Here is a 19,638-nt window from a genome sequence, read left to right on the forward strand (position 1 = left end):
TGTAAAATGGTATAATCTGCCTGAAACAATATCTGGCATATAGTAGGCCCTCAAGTAGCTATTTGTTTAAGCTTTCTGGAAAATGATTTGGCCTTATCCATTGACCCTTTAAAAAATTCATACCAGTAATTTTGCTTCCAGGATTCTATCCTATGGAAATGATTATAAATGAGGAGAAAGATTTATGTTTAGTGATATTATTCACAACCTTATAATTATGGAAAATTGGATAATGTATCTTATTAAATTTATTTTTAATTTTATGGGTACATAGTAGGTATGCATATTTATGTATTACATGAGATGCTTTGATACATGCATGCAATGCATAATCATCACATTTTGGTATATGAGGTATCCATCATCTCAAGCATTTATCCTTTGTGTTACCAACAATCCAGTTATACTTTTATAGTTATTTTAAAATGTACAATTAAATTATTTTTGACTATAGTTACCCTATTGCCCTAGCAAATATTAGGTCTTATTCATTCTTTCTGTTTTTTTTTTTGTAGCCATTAACAATCCCCAATTCCCCTCCAGCACTCACCCCTCCACTACCCTTCCCAGCCTCTGGTAATCATCATTCTACTCTCTAACTCCATGAGTTCAATTGTTTTAATTTTTAGCTCCCACAAATAAGTGGGAACATGTGACGTTTGTCTTTCTATGCCTGGCTTATTTCACTTAACATGACCTTCAGTTCCACCCATGTTGCAAATGACAGGATCTCATTCTTTTTTATGGCTCAGTAGTACTCCTTTGTATGTATCTACCACATTTTCTTTATCCACTCATCTGTTGGTGGACACTTAGGTTGCTTTCAAATCTTGGCTATTGTGAATCATGCTGCAATAAACATGGGAATGCAGGTATCTCTTCAATATATTGATTTCCTTTCCTTTGGGTATATACCTAGGAGTAGAATTGCTGGATCATATGGTAGCTCTATTTTTAGTTTTCTGAGGAACCTCCAAACTGTACTCCATAGTGGTTGTATTATTTACATTCCCATCAACAGTGTAGGAAGGTTTGCTTTTCTCTGAAGCCTCGTCAATATCTGTTATTTTTTGACTTTTTAATAGTAGCTATTCTGACTGGTGTGTGATGGCATCTCACTGTGGTTTTGATTTGCATTTCTCTGATGATTAAAAATGTTAAGCATTTTTTCATATGTTTGTTAGCCATTTGTATGTCTTCTTTGGAGAAGTGTCTGTTTATGTCCTTTCCTCCTTTTTTTCTTTTTTATCCTCGCAAGCATTTGTCATTGCCTGACTTTTAGATAAAAGCCACGTTAACTGGGGTGAGATATCTCCTCTTAGTTTTGATTTGTATTTCTCTGATTATCAATGGTGTTGAGCACCTTTTCCTATATCTGTTTGCCATTCATATGTCCTCTTTTTAGAAATGCCTATTCAGATCTTTTGCTCATTTTTAATTGGATTATGAGATTTTTTCCTATTTAATTGTTTGAGCTCCTTATATATTCTGCTTATTAATATGTTGTTGGATGGGTAGTTTGCAAATATTTTCTCCCATTCTGTGGGATGTCTCTTCACTTTCTTGATTGTTTTCTTTGCGGTGCAGAAGTTTTGTAGCTTGATATAATCCCATTTGTCTATTTTTGCTTTGGTTGCCTGTGCTTGTAGGATATTACTTAACAAATTTTTGCCCAGTCCAATGTCCTGGAGTTTCCCCAGTGTTTTCTTGTAGTAGTGTCATAGTTTGAGGTCTTAGACTTGTCTTTAATCGATTTTTATCTGATATTTGCATATGGTGAAAATAGGGGTCTAGTTTCATTCTTCTGCACATGGATACCCAGTTTTCTCAATGCATGTTTGTGAAATATTTGTCAAAAATCAGTTCACTGTAGATGTATGGATTTTTTTCTAGGTTCTCTATTCTGTTCCATTACAGTACCATACTATTTTGGCTACTACAGCTCTGTAGTGTAATCTGAAGTCAGGTAATGTGATTCCTCCAGTTTTGTTCTCTTTGCTCAAAATAGCTTTGGCTATTCTGTTTCTTTTTGTGGTTATATATATATATTAAGATTCTTTTTCTATTTCTGTGAGGAAGGTCATTTGTATTTTGACAGGGATTGCATTAAATATGCAGGTTGCTTTGGGTAATATGGACGTTTTAACAATATTGATTCTTCCAATCCATGAACATGGAATATCTTTCCATAGTTTGTGTTTACTTTTCATTTTCTTGCATCAGTGTTTTATAGTTTTCATTGTAGAGATCTATCACTTCTTTGGGTAATTCCTAGGTATTAATTTTATTTGTAGTTATTGTAAATAGAATTACTTTCTTATTTTTTCAGATTGTTCATTGTTGCCATATAAAAATGCTACTGGTTTTTATATGTTGATTTTGTATCCTGCAACTTTACTGAATGTGTTTATGTAATTGTTTTTTGGTGGAGTCTTTAGGTTTTTCCAAATGTAAGATCGTATCATCTGCAAGCAATGATAATTTGACTTCTTCCTTTCTAGTTTGGATGCCCTTTATTTCTTTTTCTTGTCTGACTCTTCCAGCTAGGCCTTCTAGTACTGTGGTGAATAACAGTGAACGCCACACTGTCTTGACTACTATAGCTTTACAGAATGATTTATTTATTTATTTTTAGTTTTATGGTTTTATTTTTAGTTTTTTTTTAATTTTTAGTTTTTTGGGTACATAGTAGGTGTATATATGGGGTACATGAAAATGTTTTGATACAGGCATACAATGTGAAATAAATGCATCATAGAAAATGGAGTAGCCATCTCCTCAAACATTTATCCTTTGAGTTACAAATAATCCAATTATAACTCCTTTGAGTTATTTAAAAATGTATAATGAAGTTATTACTGACTTTAGTCACTCTGTTGTGCTATCAGATAGTAGGCCTTATTCATTCTTTCTAACTTTTGTTTGTACCCATTAACCATCCCCACCTCCCTCCCAGCCCCCTACTACCTTTCCCAGCCTCTGGTAACCATCTTTCTACTTTCTATCTCCATGAGTTCAATTTTAATGTTTTCAAGGTTCATCCATGTTGTAACATGCATCTTTTTTGTTGCCAAATAGTATTTCATTATATGGATATACTACATTTTCTTTATCTATTCATCAATACATGGACATTTGGGTTGCTTCCACTTTTGGCTATTATGAATAATGGTATGAACATTTAAGTACAAGTTTTTGGGTGGATATATGTTTTCATTTTCCTTGGTTACATACATAGGAGTAGAATTGCTGTGTCATATGGTAATTATGTTAACATTTTGAGGGATTGCCAAACTGTTTTCCAAAGTGATTGCACCTTTCACATTCCCAACAGCAATGTATCAGGGTTCTTATTTCTCCACATCCTTGCCAACACATGTTATCTGTCTTTTGGATTATAGCCATCCTAGTGGATGTTAATGGTATCTCATTGTGGCTTTGATTTGTATTTTCCTAATGGCTAATGATGTTGAGCATCTTTTCATGTGTTTATTAATCATTTGTGTATCTTCTTTGGAAAAATGTCTATTCAGATCCTTTGCCAATATACAAACATGCATTGTTTTTCTTTTTATTATCGAATTGTAAGAATTCTTTATATATTCTCCACACAAATATCTTATCAGATATTTGATTTGCAAATATTTTCTCGTCAGACCATATATTGTATGATTCAATTTATATGAAATTCCAGAATAGACAAATCTATAGAGACAGAAAGTAGATTAGCAATTGCCTAGGAATGGGAGTGAAAGAAATGGGGAGTGACTGCTAATGTGTATGGGGTTTCTTTTTGGGGTAATGAAAATGTTCTAAAATTGATTGTGGTATGGTGATGGTTGTAAAACTCTGTGAATATACTAAAAACCACTGAATTGTACAGTTTAAGTGGTCGAATTATATGGTATGTGAATTGTATCTCAATAAACATAATAAATAAACTTTTAAATTTAAACTGCACTCATACAGGTTTTTCAAATAACCCTAGTAATTTTTCATCATCATCATCATAATAGCCATTATTATTATTATTATTTTGAGACAGGGTCTCAGTCTGTTGCCTAGGCTGGAGTGCATTGGTGCAATCACAGCTCACTGCAGCCTCTACCTCCCAGGTTGAAGTAATCTTCTTGCCTCAGCCTCTTGAGTTGCAGGGACCACACGTCTGTGCCAACATGTGCAGCTATTTTTTTCTAATTTTTGTAGAGACAGGGTCTTACTATGTTGCCTAGGCTGGTCTCAAACTTTTAGGCTCAAATGATCCTCCTGTCATGGCCTTGCAAAGTGCTGGGATTACAGATATGAGCTACTGTACCCAACCAAAATAATTATTTATAACAGTCGCATAATATTTTATCATGATGAAGTAGCAATTTATTTCACCATTTCTCTATTACTCGAGATGTACTTTTAAAATTTTCTATTCTTATAATATATTGATGATAAACAGATGTGCAGACTTCATTAAAATGCATTCCTAAAATGGAGTAGTTACCAGATAAAAATGTATGAGCTTTTATTCAACATAGTGCTGGAAGTCCTAGCTAGAGCAATCAGACAAGAGAAAGAAAGAAGGGGCATCCAAATTGGTAAAGAGGAAGTCAAACTGTCACTGTTTGCTGACGATATGACCATATACCTAGACAACCTTAAATACTCATCCAAAAAGCTCCTAGAACTGGTAAATAAATTCAGCAAAGTAAGGGATTAAAACTTCAACCAATCAAAGGGGATTTACCCCTAAGCTAAAATGAGTCACAGCTGCAAGTTAGGGATTGAAGCATCAACCAATCATATAGGGAGTTTAAACTCTAGCTGCAACTTGATGTTTTTAACCAGTCAGGCTCACCAACCCACAAATGGATAGAAAATAAGCTAATCCTATAAAGTAGAAAAAATAAAAGGGGAGGAGTCATAAGGGGATATAAGCATAAGACACCCAAGCCAGAAACAGCATCACTTCCAGGTTCCCTTCCACCGCGTGGAAGCTTTACCTTTGCTTTCACTTTACTTTCGCTTTAATAAATCTTGCCACTGCAACAACAACAACAAAACAAAAACAAAAACAAAACAACAACAACAAAAAATAAATTCAGCAAAGTTTCAGGATACAAAATTAATGTACATGATCACTATCTCTGCTATACACCAATAGCAACTAAGCTGAGAATCAAATAAAAAACTCAAGCCCTTTCACAATAGCTGCAGAAAAAACCCAAATGAAACAAACAAACAAAAAAACAAACTTAGGAATATATCTAACCAAGGAGGTGAAAGACCTCTACAAGGAAAACTACAAAACACTGCTGAAAGATATCATAGATGACAAAACCTAATGGAAACACATCCCATTCTCATGGATGGATAGAATCAATCTTGTGAAAATGACCATACTGCCAAAAGCAATCTACAAATTTAATGTAATTCCCATAAAAATACCACTATCATTCTTCACAGCACTACAAAAACAATCCTAAAATTAATATGGAACCAGAAAAAGAGCCTGCATAGTCAAAGCAAGACTAAGCAAAAAGAACAAATCTGGAGGCATCACATTACCCAACTTCAAACTATACTATAAGGCCATAGTCACCAAACAGCATGGTACTGGTATAAAAACAGGTACATAGGCCAATGGAACAGAATAGAGAACCCAGAAATAAAGCCAAACACTTAACAGCCAACTGATCTTCAATAAAGCTAACAAAAACATAAAGTGGGAAAAGGACACCCTATTTAACAAATGGTCCTGGGATACTTGGCAAGCCACATGTAGAAGAATGAAACTTGATCCTCATCTCTCACTTTATATAAAAATCAACTGAAGATGAATTAAAGACTTAAATGTAAGACCTTAGATCATAAAGATTATAGAAGACAACATAAGAAGACCCCTTATAGATAGTGGCTTAAGCAAAGACTTCATGACCAATAACCCAAAAGCAAATGCAACAAAACCACAGATAAGTAGATGGGATTTAATTAAACTAAAAAGCTCTTGCATAGCAATAATAATAATAATAATAATAATTATTATTATTTAAAAAAACAGCAGCAGAGTTAACAGACAATCCACAGAGTGGTAGAAAATCTTCACAATCTATACATCCAACAAAGGACTAATGTCCAGAATCTACAAAGAACTCAAACAAATCATCGAGAATAAAACAAACAATCCCATCAAAAAATGGGCTAAGAACATTAATAGACAATTCTCAAAAGAAGATATACAAATGGCCAACAAGCATATGGAAAAATTCTCAACATCACTAATTATCAGGGAAATGCAAATCAAACCACAAAGCAATACCACCTCACTCCTGGAAGAATTGTCATAATCACGAAATTAAAAAAAAAAAAAAAAGATGTTGACATGGATGTGGTGAAATGGGAACACTTTTTATGTTGTTGATGGGAATGTACACTAGTACAACCACTATGGAAAACAGTGTGGAAATTCCTTAAAGAACTAAAAGTAGATCTACTGTTTGATCCAGCAATCCCATTATTAGGTATCTACGCAGACAAAAAGAAGTCATTATACAAAAAAGATAGTTGCACACATGTTTATAGCAGCAGAATTTGCAATTGCAAAAATATGGAACCAGCCCAAATGCCCATTAATGAACGAGTGGATAAAGAAAATGTGGTATGTGTGTGTGTGTATATATATATATGAAATATGTGGAATACTACTCAGCCATAAAAAGGAATGAAATAATGGTATTCACAACAACCTGGATGGAATTGGAGACTATTATTCTAAGCGAAGTAACTCAGGAACGGAAACCCAAGCATTGTGTGTTCTCATATGTGGGACCTAAGCTATGAGGATGCAAAGGCATAAGACTGATACGTTGAAGTTTTGGGACTTGGGGGAAAGGATAGGGGCAGCAAGAGACAAAAGACTACACATTGGGTATGGTGTACACTACTCAGGTGATGGGTGCACCAAAATCTCAGAAATCACCACTAAAGAACTTATTCATGTAACCAAACACCACCTGTTCCCCAAAAACCTACTGAAATTAAAAAAAAGGTTATATTTGAAAAAGAATCCTGAGAAATATCTTTTAAAATTTATTTATTTATTTATTTATTTATTTATTTATTTAGAGATGGAGTTTCGCTCTTGTTGCCCAGGCTGGAGTGCAATGGCGTGATCTCAGCTCACCACAACCCATACCTCCTGGGTTCAAGCAATTCTCCTGCCTCAGCCTCCTGGGTAGCTGGGATTACAGGTATATGCCACCACACCTGGCTAATTTTGAATTTTTAGTAGAGATGAGGTTTCTCCATGTTGGTCAGGCTGGTCTTGAACTCCCAACCTCAGGTGATCCGGCCGCCTTGGCCTCCCAAAGTGTTGGGATTACAGACGTGAGCCACTGCACCCAGCGAAAAATCTTACGAAATAAAAATCTTACTTTAACGAAAAAAATAAAAAATAAATAAGAGAACTCTTACAATTTAATAATATAAAAATAACCCAATTTTTTAAATGGACAAACTATTTGAACAGGCACTTTATTAAATAAGATATACAGATGGCAAACTATGACAGAAAAAGGTGCCAAACGTCATTAATTTTTAGGAAAATACAAATCAAAATCTCAATGAGATATAATTATAAGCCCAATAGAAGGGCTAAAATTTAAAAGTTTGATAATATCAAGTGTTTTCAAGGATGTGGGCCAACTAGAACTCTCATTCCATGCTAGTGGAAATGTAAAATACACAACCACTTTGGAAACTATTTTAGGTGATTCCTAAAGGATCTAGAACCAGAAATACCATTTGACCCAGCAATCCCATTACTGGATATATACCCAAAGGATTATAAATCATTCTACTATAAAGACACATGCACACATATGTTTATTGCAGCACTGTTCACAATAACAAAGACTTGGAAGCAACCCAAATGCCCATCAATGATAGACTGGATAAAGAAAATGTGGCACATATACACTATAGAATACTATGCAGCCATAAAAAAGGATGTGTTCATGTCCTTTGCAGGGACATGGATGAAGCTGGAAACCATCATTCTCAGCAAACTAACACAGGAACAGAAAACCAACCACCACATGTTCTCACTCATAAGTGGGAGCTGAACAATGAGAACACATGGACACAGGGAGGGGAACATCACACACCGGGGCCTGTCAGGGGTTGGGGGGCGAGGGGAGGAATAGTCTTAGGAGAAATACCTAATGTAGATAGATCACAGGTTGATGGGTTCAGCAAACCACCATGGCACATGTATACCTATGTATCAAACCTGCACGTTCTGCACATGTATCCCAGAACTTAAACTATAGTTTAAAAAACATGGAACTTCCTTAATCTGATAAAGCCATCTAGAAAGTATGAGAGAGTGAGCATCTACCACACACAGGTACAGGACAGAAAAATGGTTCATTAAAAAAAAAATTCTATGCTTGCCATATGACTTGGCCATCCCACTCCTTGGTATTTACCCAAGCACAGGTTTACACAAAGTCTTGGTCACAAATGTTTATAGCAGCTTTATGTGTATGAGCAAAAAACTAGAAACACCTCTGATATCCATTAATAGATGGAAAAGTAAATTTGTGTGTGTGTGTGTGTGTGTGTGTGTGTGTGTATCTCTCTCTCCAGTGGAATACTACTCATCAATAAAAAGAAATGAATTATTCTTACACACAGCAACAAAGGTGAATCTCAATTATGCTGACTGGAAGAAGCCAGATAAAACAAAAAAAAATACATTTGTACAATTCTACTTGTTTAAAATTCTAGAAAATGAAAACTGATAGTAACGAAATAAATCAGTGGTTGCCTGGTGATGGGGCAGGGGTTATTTATGAAAGCTCAGAAGAAAACTTTTGGGAGAGATGGATATGTTCATTATTTTGATTGTAGCGATGGTTTCACAGATGTAAACGTATTTCGAAATGCACCAGATTGTATATTATAAAAGTATATAGTTTTTTTTGTAGTATAAAGGCACAAAAAATGCAGAACAATAAAATTAAAGTATGTTTCTTTGAATTAAAAAGTATGAGATTTTAATGTTTTTATAGATGTTTCCAAGTTGCACTTAAAAAATGATCTATGAATTTTAACTTACATCAGCAATGTATAAGAACATCTGTTTCAGCATGTCCTTGCCTACAATAGGTAGTGTAATTTGTAAAAATTGGCTGACTTAATAGACAAAAAATAGTATTTTAGGTTATTTTAATTTGCATTTCTTTACAGTGAAGTTGAACAAGTTTAATGTTTATTTTTCATTTTAATTTCTATTTCGTTAATTGCATCCTTTGCCCATTTTGTTTTTCCAAAATTTTAAAATAATTTCATCTTTTATTTTAGATTCAGGGGGTACATGTACAGGTTCGTTAGATGGGTATATTGTGTGATGCTGAGGTTTGGGGTATAGATCCCATCACCTAGGTAGTGAGCATAGTACCCAATAGGTAGTTTTTCAACCCACCCCCTTCTGTCCTCCCCCAACTAGTAGTCCTCAGTGTCTATTGTTGCCATCTTTGTTTCCATGTGTGCTCAATGTTTAGCTCCCACTTATGAGTGAGAACAGGCATTATTTGGTTTCCTGTTTCTGTGTTAATTTTCTTAGGATTATGGCCTCCAGCTGCATCCACGTTGCTGAAAAGGATAAGATTTCATTATTTTTTATGGCTGTGTAGTATCCATAGTGTATATGTACTACATTTTCTTTGTCCATTCCTCTGTTGATGGACACTTAGGTTGATTGCATATCTTTGCTGCGGTGAATAGTGCTGTGATGAACATATATGTACATAAGTCTTTTTGTTAGAAGGATTTGTTTTCCTTCAATATATACCCAGTAGTGGGATTGCTGGGTGGCATGGCAGTTCTGTTTTAAGTGTTTTTGAGAAATCTTGAAACTGCTTTCCACAGTGGCTGGACTAATTTACATCCCCATCAACAGTTTATAAGCATACCCTTTTCTCTGGAGCTTCACCAGCATCTGTTATTTTTTGACTTTTTAATAATAGCCATTCTGACTGATGTGAGATAGTACCTCATTGTGGTTTGGATTTGCAGTTCTCTGACGATTAGTGATGATGAGCATCTGTTCATCATGTCCTTTGCCCATTTTTAGTGGTTTTTTTTTTTTTTTTTTTGCTTGTTTGCTTGTTAAGTTCCCTACAGATTCTGGATATTAAACTTTTATCAGATACATCTTTGCAAATATTTTCTCCCATTCTGTAGATTGTTTTTGCTACTGATAATTTCTTTTGCTGTGCAGAAGCTCTTTAGTTTAATTAGGTCCCACTTGTTAATTTTTTGTTTCTGTTGCAATTGCCTTTGGAGACTTGGCCAAAAATTCTTTGCCAAGGCCAATGTTGAGAAGGGTATTTCCTAGGGTTGCTTCTAGGATTTTTATAGTTTGAAGTCTTACATTTAAGTCTTTAATCCATCTTGAGTTAATGTTTGCATATGGAGAAAAGTAAGGGTCCAGTTTCAGTCTTCTGCATATGGCTAGCCAGTTATCCCAGCATCATTAATTGAATAGAGAGTTCTATCCTCATTGATTGCTTTTGTTGTTTTGTCCATTTTCTAACTGTTGTGTTTTTCTTTTGTTTACTGATTTGCAAGAGCTTTGTAAATTAAGCATACTAAATTTTGTGTGTTGTATAGGTTGCAAATATTTTTCAAGTTTGTCTTTTCATTTTGAAGAAAATATAATCTAGAATAAGTGTATTTTTGGGGTAAAATTATGGCAATTTTTTATATATAAAATTTTGAGGCAAAATGAAAAAAACAGCATTTATTCTAAGTTTTAAACACATGGGATTCATTTTATCTTTCATCCTTTTTTATTTAAAAAACTTCAAAAGAAAATTAAGATCCAAACTGAAAACAACCTGAATGTCTATCAGTAGAAGAATGCATTAATACATTATATATGTCCAAATAATTAATGCATTCTTCTACTGATAGACATTCAAGTTGTTTTCTATTATTATCAGAATATGAGGCCCGGTGTGGTGGCTAATCCCAACACTTTGGGAGGCCGAGGTGGGCAGATCACTTGAGGTCAGGAGTTAGACACCAGCCTGGCCAACAGGGAGAAACCCCATCTCTACCAAAAATACAAAAAGTAGCCAGGCATGGTGGCACACACCTAGAATCCCAGCTACTTGGGTTGCTGAGGAAGAAGAATCACTTGAACCTGGGAGGCAGAGGTTGCAGTGAGCCGAGATCACGCCACTGCACTCCAACCTGGGCAACAGAGTGAGACTCCATCTCAAACAACAACAACAACAACAACAACAACTACTATATATATATATATATATATATATATATATATATGAGTTTGCTATTTCCACAAAGTGAATCACTTTATTAATATATTTGGATAGAGTGCCCTGTAAAAGGCATAAGGCATTGCTTGAAGGCAATTTTGCTTATCTAGGGAAGCATATAAAAAATGCATTTCAAAGTTCCTTAGCACATTAAAGGTCCTGATAAGTACTGCACTAAATACTAGGTTCCACGATATGCACAAAAAAGAAAGGATCCAACAGTTAAATAAAATTTAAGGGACAACTACAACCTCCTTTTGGTGAGTCACAAAATTCAATAGTGTAGTAAAACCCCTGAGAATTCCTACACTAAAGCCAATTTTCTAATTTTACTTACATAGGATTTTATAAATTTATTCACCAGATATTTTTTCTTCCCTTTAACATCTGTTACCATGCCAAAGTAGTAGTGTTTTCCCTAGGAAAATACTAAAATAAAATAGACAGATTAGCACCACAGATAATCCAAATCTAGATATTCCTATCATACAAGTTGTCTTACCTAAACATCAAACATTTCATCAGGGCTTTGGAAAAGGAAACAGACTTAGTTCTCTCCTCTTTTAATCTTTGATAATAAATAAAGACACATCACAAATAACTCAGATTTCGAAATGTAGTGCCATGGTGGAAACAGCATGCTTTGATGTCAGATAGACCTGAGTTACAACCCTAGGTTGGCCACTTAGGTTGGATAAGTGATTTAACCTCTCTGCACATCAGTTTTCTCGTAAGTAAAATGAGAATAGTAACATTCATCTTATAGTTGATGTGAGGATTAAATAAGATCATGTATATCAAGTACACACCAAAGTGTCTGGCATATACAAAGTTTTATACAATATCTACACTTGTACACAGTAGAATTTCTGTAAGGGAAAGAACTGAAGACCTGAGAACCCATGAACAGATTGATAAGCTTCTGAATAATTGCTAGCTTTTTTCATGAGAATAGGATTACAAGTTTCATCAGATCAGAGCTATAAGCTCTGTAATAGTTATTTCTATTACTAACATTCTTTTAATATTTAATTACACTGGGTTTATACCTGCGAGTGTTGCAAAAAGAAGGTCGTTGAGCTTTTCAGCAGGCCAAAGAGAATCCCATGTGTAAAGCTGTCTGCCACTGCTTAACAAACTCATAGCATTTTAGGAGGGTTAGAGTGTAGGAAGGATGCTTTTTTGCCCTTAGTGGGTACGAGTAGGTTATTAACTGACATAATGCAGTCAGGCAAAAGAAAGCTATTTGTAATCTGCACCATTTCAGAGACCTGGAATGAAACAGGAGGAGGCTTATAATTCACAGTATAAGAGTAAATAACCTTAATGGAATGTTTGGGTGTCTGGATCCCTGGAGGTTTTTTTTTAGCACAAGTGACATAAGTGTGAGTTTGCAGGGAATAAGGGCATCTTTTTTTTTTCAGTACACTGCCAAGGGAAATTATGTACAGAACTTCTGCTTATGCATGCATTACAAGAGTGAAGAATTTAAAATCTTTTTCACCCAGGATAAGAATTTATTTCTTTTCTAGTTTTTCTCCCAAGCCTTCTTCTTAGCAGTCCAGGTGCCACTGTATGTGTCTCCCTCAGAATACTGACCTGTCTGAGAGATGCAGGAAATGTGAAAACTGCTACGTTTCCGTTTCCACAGCAAGAGATGATGAGCCTTCTGGATAATCTGCAAGGTTGAAATGTGAAGATGATCAAATGTCCCCGTGCCTTATATGGGTGGGTATTCATTCACTGGCAGTTTTCCTTCTTGTCCAGTCTCTGCAGGCAACAGATATCTGCAAACCTCTAAAGACTGATGTGTAACAAAGAAGCATTTGTAACCAGACATTCACGTTCTAAGAATAGTCAGCCTGCTATACTATTAACTAAGATTATTTAAGATTATTTATCAGCATTATCTGATCTATAATACTGGCTGGTATTTGACTTAAATAGCCATGATGACAGCTCAACATAATCTGACTTTAATGGAATGTTTTGCATCTTGATAATCACAAAATTACCCTGTTTTGCTGTTATTCCACTGGACATAATTGAGATAGCTATTACAGTACTTCAGGTGACGGTGTGTTTCTAAAAAAGGAATGAGTATATAGAAAATAAGAGGCTTTGGGATTAACAAGCAACATCATTTATGGTACAAATGTTTTTGTTTCTGACTTCCAACCTTTTGGGAGAGCACACTCTGAATCAGCTTGCTGAATGTATAGGTAATCACTTTTCTCATACTCACAGCATAATAATATACTTGGCATTTTGAGAATAAAAAAGTTGACAGTAGCCATCCCCTACAGTTTCTGCACAGTACAGTGTCTTTTATGTGCCATTCAGAGTGCTTTCTTAAGTGTGAAATCTAGATTCCCAAAGATAGAGGCCAGCCAGTCAGTGTGGCCTTGCCACAGAAGGCTGCAAGCTCTCATGCCACTGAGTTAAACAGGCAGATTCCAGATACCAGGTTGCTTTCTTCCAGGAAAATTGGAAAAATGAAAGTGGCTCTGAGAATGTCTCTTTGGAATCATGACCTCATGGTAGGCCCAACATTCTGTCTTGTCTGGAATCCTAGCCTTAGGGTATTCTTCCCCTTAAGTCTGGGCAGAAAGCAAATGTATTGGCCTAGGTCATCAGTGAAAGATATACAGAAAATAACTTTATGTTTATTAAATAAAGACAAAAATAAGTTGCAAGTGCTTAAGAATATATCTCATCTCGCCTACCCAACATTTCTACTAAGAAGGCAACTGAAAAATAGTGAAAGACAATTCCAAAAGTGCAATAAATTTCCTTGCCTTGCTGTTCCAATGAAGTGATGCTAATTCTTTCAATGTTCACTCCTTGCTGATGGTTGGCTATTTCAGAATTTTTAGGTGTGGTTTGGTGATGAACTTTTCCAAAAGTTGGCTGTTTGGATTCTGCTTTTAGGATGATTTTACCTTTTCCTACTGCAACTTACACTCTTATTTGGCATAGAAAATTTTTCCTCCAAGCAATTATTTGAATTAAAATCCTGCTCTTGTAGACACTGAGGCTTGAGCTGAAAACCCAATTATCAACTTTGTGGTTTTACTCCTAGGGTAACATTAAGCTAAGGCTGCAAAGGTAGCTCACCGGGTGAGGACTAAATTAAAAAAGGAAGATATCTAAAATAATCAGGCTCTGGGTAATAGAAGACAAACACAGAATTTAGGGAGTCAATTCACCTTCACCTCCTACCATCTGCACCTATACTGCTTCCCCCAACTACACCTGCCCTTGCTGCCTATGTAGTAGTGATTTCACTTACTCAATATATGTCTACTTGAACCAAGAATGATGTTATTTTAGTCTTAGTGTGTGCTGGTTAAGCTCTGGCTCTCTTCCTATCTTTTCCTAGACCTCCTTTAATTTAAAACTCTAGGTTCTCAAATAAACCCTTGATACTGTGTGAAGTGACTTTGGCAGTATATGTACACTTCTTTCTAGCCATTGGTTCTCAGAGATTGGGAAAAGCAGAGATAATGACAGAATGGAGTCTGGGAAAACTTAGGTTGAGTCACCACTGCTTTATGACTTTATATAAGTCACATTACCTCCCCAGCCTCAGCTTTTTCATCTATAAAACAGGGGCAATACTCTTTCATTCATAGTATTTTTGGGATACTCCACCCCAAACCATGAGCATTGTCTAATGTTCTATTCTTGACCCTCTGGCTTTCTCATCCCCATTTATTTCCTCGTCCATGTGGATGCATGTCAACACTGCTTAGGTGATTACTAGTTTTACATTTTATCTTCTTTCCTTAGTTTTATTCTGTCTTTGCTGATTCCTCTTTACCTCCATGGATTTAACTGCCATTTCTATAAAAATGACTCCCAGATCTCTCTAGTCAGTGGGACTATTTCCAGATACTTAAAATGTCTCTTGGCTTTGATCATTCCTCTCAATTTGTAGTGTTACTACCACTCATGAATCCATTGCAACACATGCACAGTTTTTTGCTGTTCTTTCCAGTTCTTGTCTCTCCAAATTCCAATCCGTCCTGCATACTAGCACCCAAGTAATCTTTCTAAAATTAATCCTTCCTTATATCAATATGTCACTCAAGATCATAAACTTAAAAGCTATTTTCTAATGTATCAAGTCTACAAAACTCTCTATCATCTGGCCGTATCTTACCTCTCTAAGACTATAGCCCACAACCACAATGTCCACCCTATGCTTCAGTGTTCTTACCACATTCATGTTGTAACTCTTACCTGGAATGCTAATTCCTTCTTCCTAGCATCTATCCTGATGTTTCCCATCCCAACAACACCTAGCTTAAGTCCTGCCTCATCCTCAGAACTCTCACCAGAACAGCCCACTTTCCTGGAATGTTAATTCCTTCTTCCCAGCATCTATCCTGATGTTTCTCATTCCAATAACATCTAGCTTAAGTCCTGACTCATCCTTGAAACTCTCACCAGAATAGCCCACTTCCCTCCTTTACTGATATACTCAGGTTTAAGCATCACTAACAATTACACAATTTCCACACGTATCACACATTGCTTAATGCAGAGCTAAGCCTATATTAGGTATGTAATTAGTAGCATCATTTTTATGGCAATGAGCACACCAAGTCTTGTGTTAGATTATCTTTCCCTGCAATTGCAAACTCCTTGAGGACAGAGGCCACCCTTTATTTATCTTTATGTCCCTCCACAGGACCTTGTTTGATGTGTACCCTCAGGAAATGCTTTATGAATTGAACTAATTGATTAGAGACTTGCCTTATTTCAGGAACACACACCAATTTAGAGCTTAGGGTTTGACAACAAAGGTAAAGGAGTAAAATGAACATCCATGATATTACTGCATGAAGTAAATTTTCCAAGAGCTGAGAGTATGGATACATTCTTATCTAGAAACACAGGGAAAAAGTCATTTGGAAAATGCCTCGCTACCCAAAGGAGTACCCTTCTATAACCCAGTGTATTGCATTTGATGTTTTCAGAAATGAGGCCTAGGCTTCCTACTCTCATGCAAAGGCAAATGACAAGTGTATGAACAGGTTGTTTATAGGCATGTGGCCAAAATGCTAGGGTAGATGTGTTAAGAGGGAACAAGTAAGTGTATATGGAGAGAATACATGAAGAAAGAAATTTGGTTCCAGAATGTGGAAGATATATAAATTATGCATGTTTACAGTGGCCTCTAGTTTATAATAGCATTCCTTCTGAAAAAGGAAAGGAGCCATTTGGTGAAAGATATCAGGTTGAGGTTGGAGCCATTTGGTGAAAGATATCAAGTTGAGGTTAGTCAGCTTGACATCTGTCCCATCAATGTAAGGTGGTATCAAAATGTGATATTATAGCTGAAGATAGCTTAAAGATCATGGAATTTAAACAGGTCCAAAGAGAAGAGGCATTCCAAAAGTCAGGCATTGAACTTAGTGGCAGAGGTGGGAGATGCTTCCCATGCTAGAGCTCTATTCATACTTTTCCACCTTCTCTTTCTGGTGAGAGGTACAGGAACTAAAATAATTGTCTTTCAAGTGGTCCATAAAAGATCCATAAACTGAAAGGTAAATAGGAACAAAGGAGAGATACTGGGTGGTATAGTTGTTAAGAGTTTAGACTTTTGAGCCAGGATCTGTTGCTTGCTAGCTGTGTGACTTTGGGTTTCTTTGAGCTTAAGTTTTGTCATCTATAAAATGGGGTTATTTAATGTTTATAACTCACAAAGTGGTTATACCTATTAAATGTTACAAACCCTGTAGATCACCTGGCACATAATTGGTATTCAACAAATGTTACTTGCACACTTTGAAATAATCTAACAATCATTTTCTACATGCAATCTTATTTTCCAAGAGTTGCAGAGAGTACTGAAATAAAGACGATGATGTCTCTGACTCCAGTGAGTTCCCATATAGTCCCCAAACTCTTTACTGGAGCCAGGCTACTTTCTTCATGTCCTCTTCACTTATCTTGGGGTCTTGTCCACTACAACCTGTGATTTTCCTTATACCTTCTGCTTCTGCACTCCTCACTGACAATCCAGATCTTAGCTAGTCTTCAAGGCCCAAATTCTACCTTCTCTGTGAAGCCTTTTCTGACCAAACCAACCCACAGGAAATCATCGTATCCTTTGAATTTTGATAGCACACACTTTATAGTTCTATTCATTTGACCAACAACATATCCTGTATTGTGTTTTGTTAGGCAGCTTTTCATGTATGTATTTTATCACCCCCACTACCCCAAATTTCAGAAATGTTAGTTTATTTATTTATTTATTTTTGACGAAGTCTCACTCTGTCACCCAGGCTGGAGTACAGTGTTGCGATCGCAGATCACTGCAAGCTCCACCTCCCGAGTTCACACCATTCTCCTGACTCAGCCTCCCGAGTAGCTGGGACTACAGGCATCTGCCACCATACCCAGCTAATTTTTTTTTTTTTTGTATTTTTAGTAGAGATGGGGTTTCATCGTGTTAGCCAGGATGGTCTTGATCTCCTGACCTCGTGATCTGCCTGCCTCGGCCTCCCAAAGTGTTGGGATTACAGGCATGAGCCACCGTGTCCAGCCAGAAATGTTAGTTTTTCCCTATTCTCTCTCCTTTTTCCTATGATATTCTTGGTCAACCAGACAGCCATCCTACCCCAGAATGGTAATGCCTCTTCATTCCTCATATGAGGGAATAAAAGAGAAAAAATCTTTTGGAAAACATCCACTTATCTAATCATCCCAAATATGTAATCAAAAGTATACAACTCATGTGAAGACTATATTGTTAAGATGTTAGTATAGGCCAAGGTATCTTGAATTCCTATATAGAAAGCTGGTAAATAATTGACTAAGACTAAAGACTCTTCCATCATTGGCACTACCTATCACCAATATGCATGGAAATACATAAGGGCAATTTGGTACCCTTGAAGAAGTACATTCTTTGAGACAGAAGGCATTAATTTAACTTATGACTCTGTCTCAAAGTCCTGTGGCAGTTTTGAAATTCCTAGGAATAATCGTACAGATCTGGTTAGGTCTGAAGAAATAAGTGATAAAGTAATTTTTTTTCTTCAAGCAAGATTTAATCATTGTCTCTGACTGGGAGATGATTGCACAGAATGTCACCCACAGATGCTTCCAAACAACAAAATTCTTGATGTGAAAGGCCTCTCATCTCTGAACCAGAGCTCTTGTATACAGGATGTACTTGGAGAGTCTGAATTCTGATGAAGAGAAGGGCTCTCACCAATCCTCTCAGAAGGTCCGGGGATTACAGCAATCTCTGGCATAGGATGAAAGTGTGTTTTGATAGGAGAATCACTTCCTCATCTTCCTGAAACATTTTCTTCACATCATGCCCCAGCTCAAAAACCTTCAGTAGTTCCCCATCACTCACAGAATAAATTTATTAGTCTTGTGTCTAAAGTCCCACCCAACCTGATGTCAATTTACCTGCTGAATTAATCTAATAATCATTTTCTATATGTAACCCTGTTTTGAAAGAGGTGCAGAGAATATTGAAATAAAGATGATGAGTTCTCTTATTTTAATGAGTTCTCATCTATTCCCTTACTGCCCAAAATTTCTACTGGAGTCAGGCTACTTTCTTCATGTCCCCCTCACTTAGCTTGGGGTGTTGTGCATTACAACCTGTGACTTTCCTTTTACCTTTGACCTCTTCATTCCTTGCCACCAATCTAGATCCTATCTAATCTTCAAGGTCCAAATTCTACCTATGTAAAGCCTTTTCTGACCACCCTGGCCCATAGCAAATCACCTTTCCTTTGAATTCGTATAGCACAAATTTTATGGTTTTAATCATTTGGCAAATAATGTATCCTGTATTGTGTTCTGTTAGGGAACTTTTTATGTATGTATCTTATCTCCCCAAATAAATAAAAGACCCTTGAGCTGAGACAATATATTGTATTGCCTGAACACCCCTTCTGGGTCCAATCTCATAACCTTAATATTCTCTCAATAAATATTAGTTTATTTCTTCTGTTATTCTTTCTAACAGGTTATTTGTCATGGCAGCAGAAAGTATCAGATTGAAAATAAATCAGAAATTTCTTCTACTGTGAGCAGCATTAATGGGTGTCGTACAAAGAAAGTTTTATCCAAATAAAGAAAGAAAGAAAGAGGAAATAGGCTATAATATATAAAACATTTAATACACTTGAGTCTGATGTCAGTATTTTTTCAGGACAAGTGTCCAGCATTTCACAGGAAGGGGATTAATTCCCCCGAGTCCTGATTATCATTAACCCTGGAAGGTTGTATTAGCACACTCAAGAAAATGTTTGTTTTTGTA

General features: G+C 36.0%; 1 protein-coding gene across 10 annotated transcripts in view; it reads right to left on the reverse strand.

The window, feature by feature from the left end:
- The window catches only part of ZDHHC15 (zDHHC palmitoyltransferase 15), a 190,657-nt gene that overhangs the window by 44,240 nt on the left and 126,779 nt on the right, over positions 1-19,638 (reverse strand). For 6 of the 10 annotated variants that reach the window (XR_012430285.1, XR_012430284.1, XM_065537823.2 and 3 more), the window contains one exon: positions 12,939-13,017. The exons of the other annotated variants lie outside the window; for them this stretch is intronic. Coding sequence is in view for 4 of the 6 variants with exons in the window: in XM_065537823.2 (XP_065393895.1) it covers positions 12,971-13,017 (47 nt within the window). In the remaining 2 variants the exon portion in view is untranslated. The remainder of the gene's footprint in view (positions 1-12,938; positions 13,018-19,638) is intronic. 10 annotated transcript variants of the gene reach the window in all.

Source organism: Macaca fascicularis, chromosome X (genome assembly GCF_037993035.2).
Source record: "Macaca fascicularis isolate 582-1 chromosome X, T2T-MFA8v1.1".
Classification (NCBI taxonomy): domain Eukaryota; kingdom Metazoa; phylum Chordata; class Mammalia; order Primates; family Cercopithecidae; genus Macaca; species Macaca fascicularis.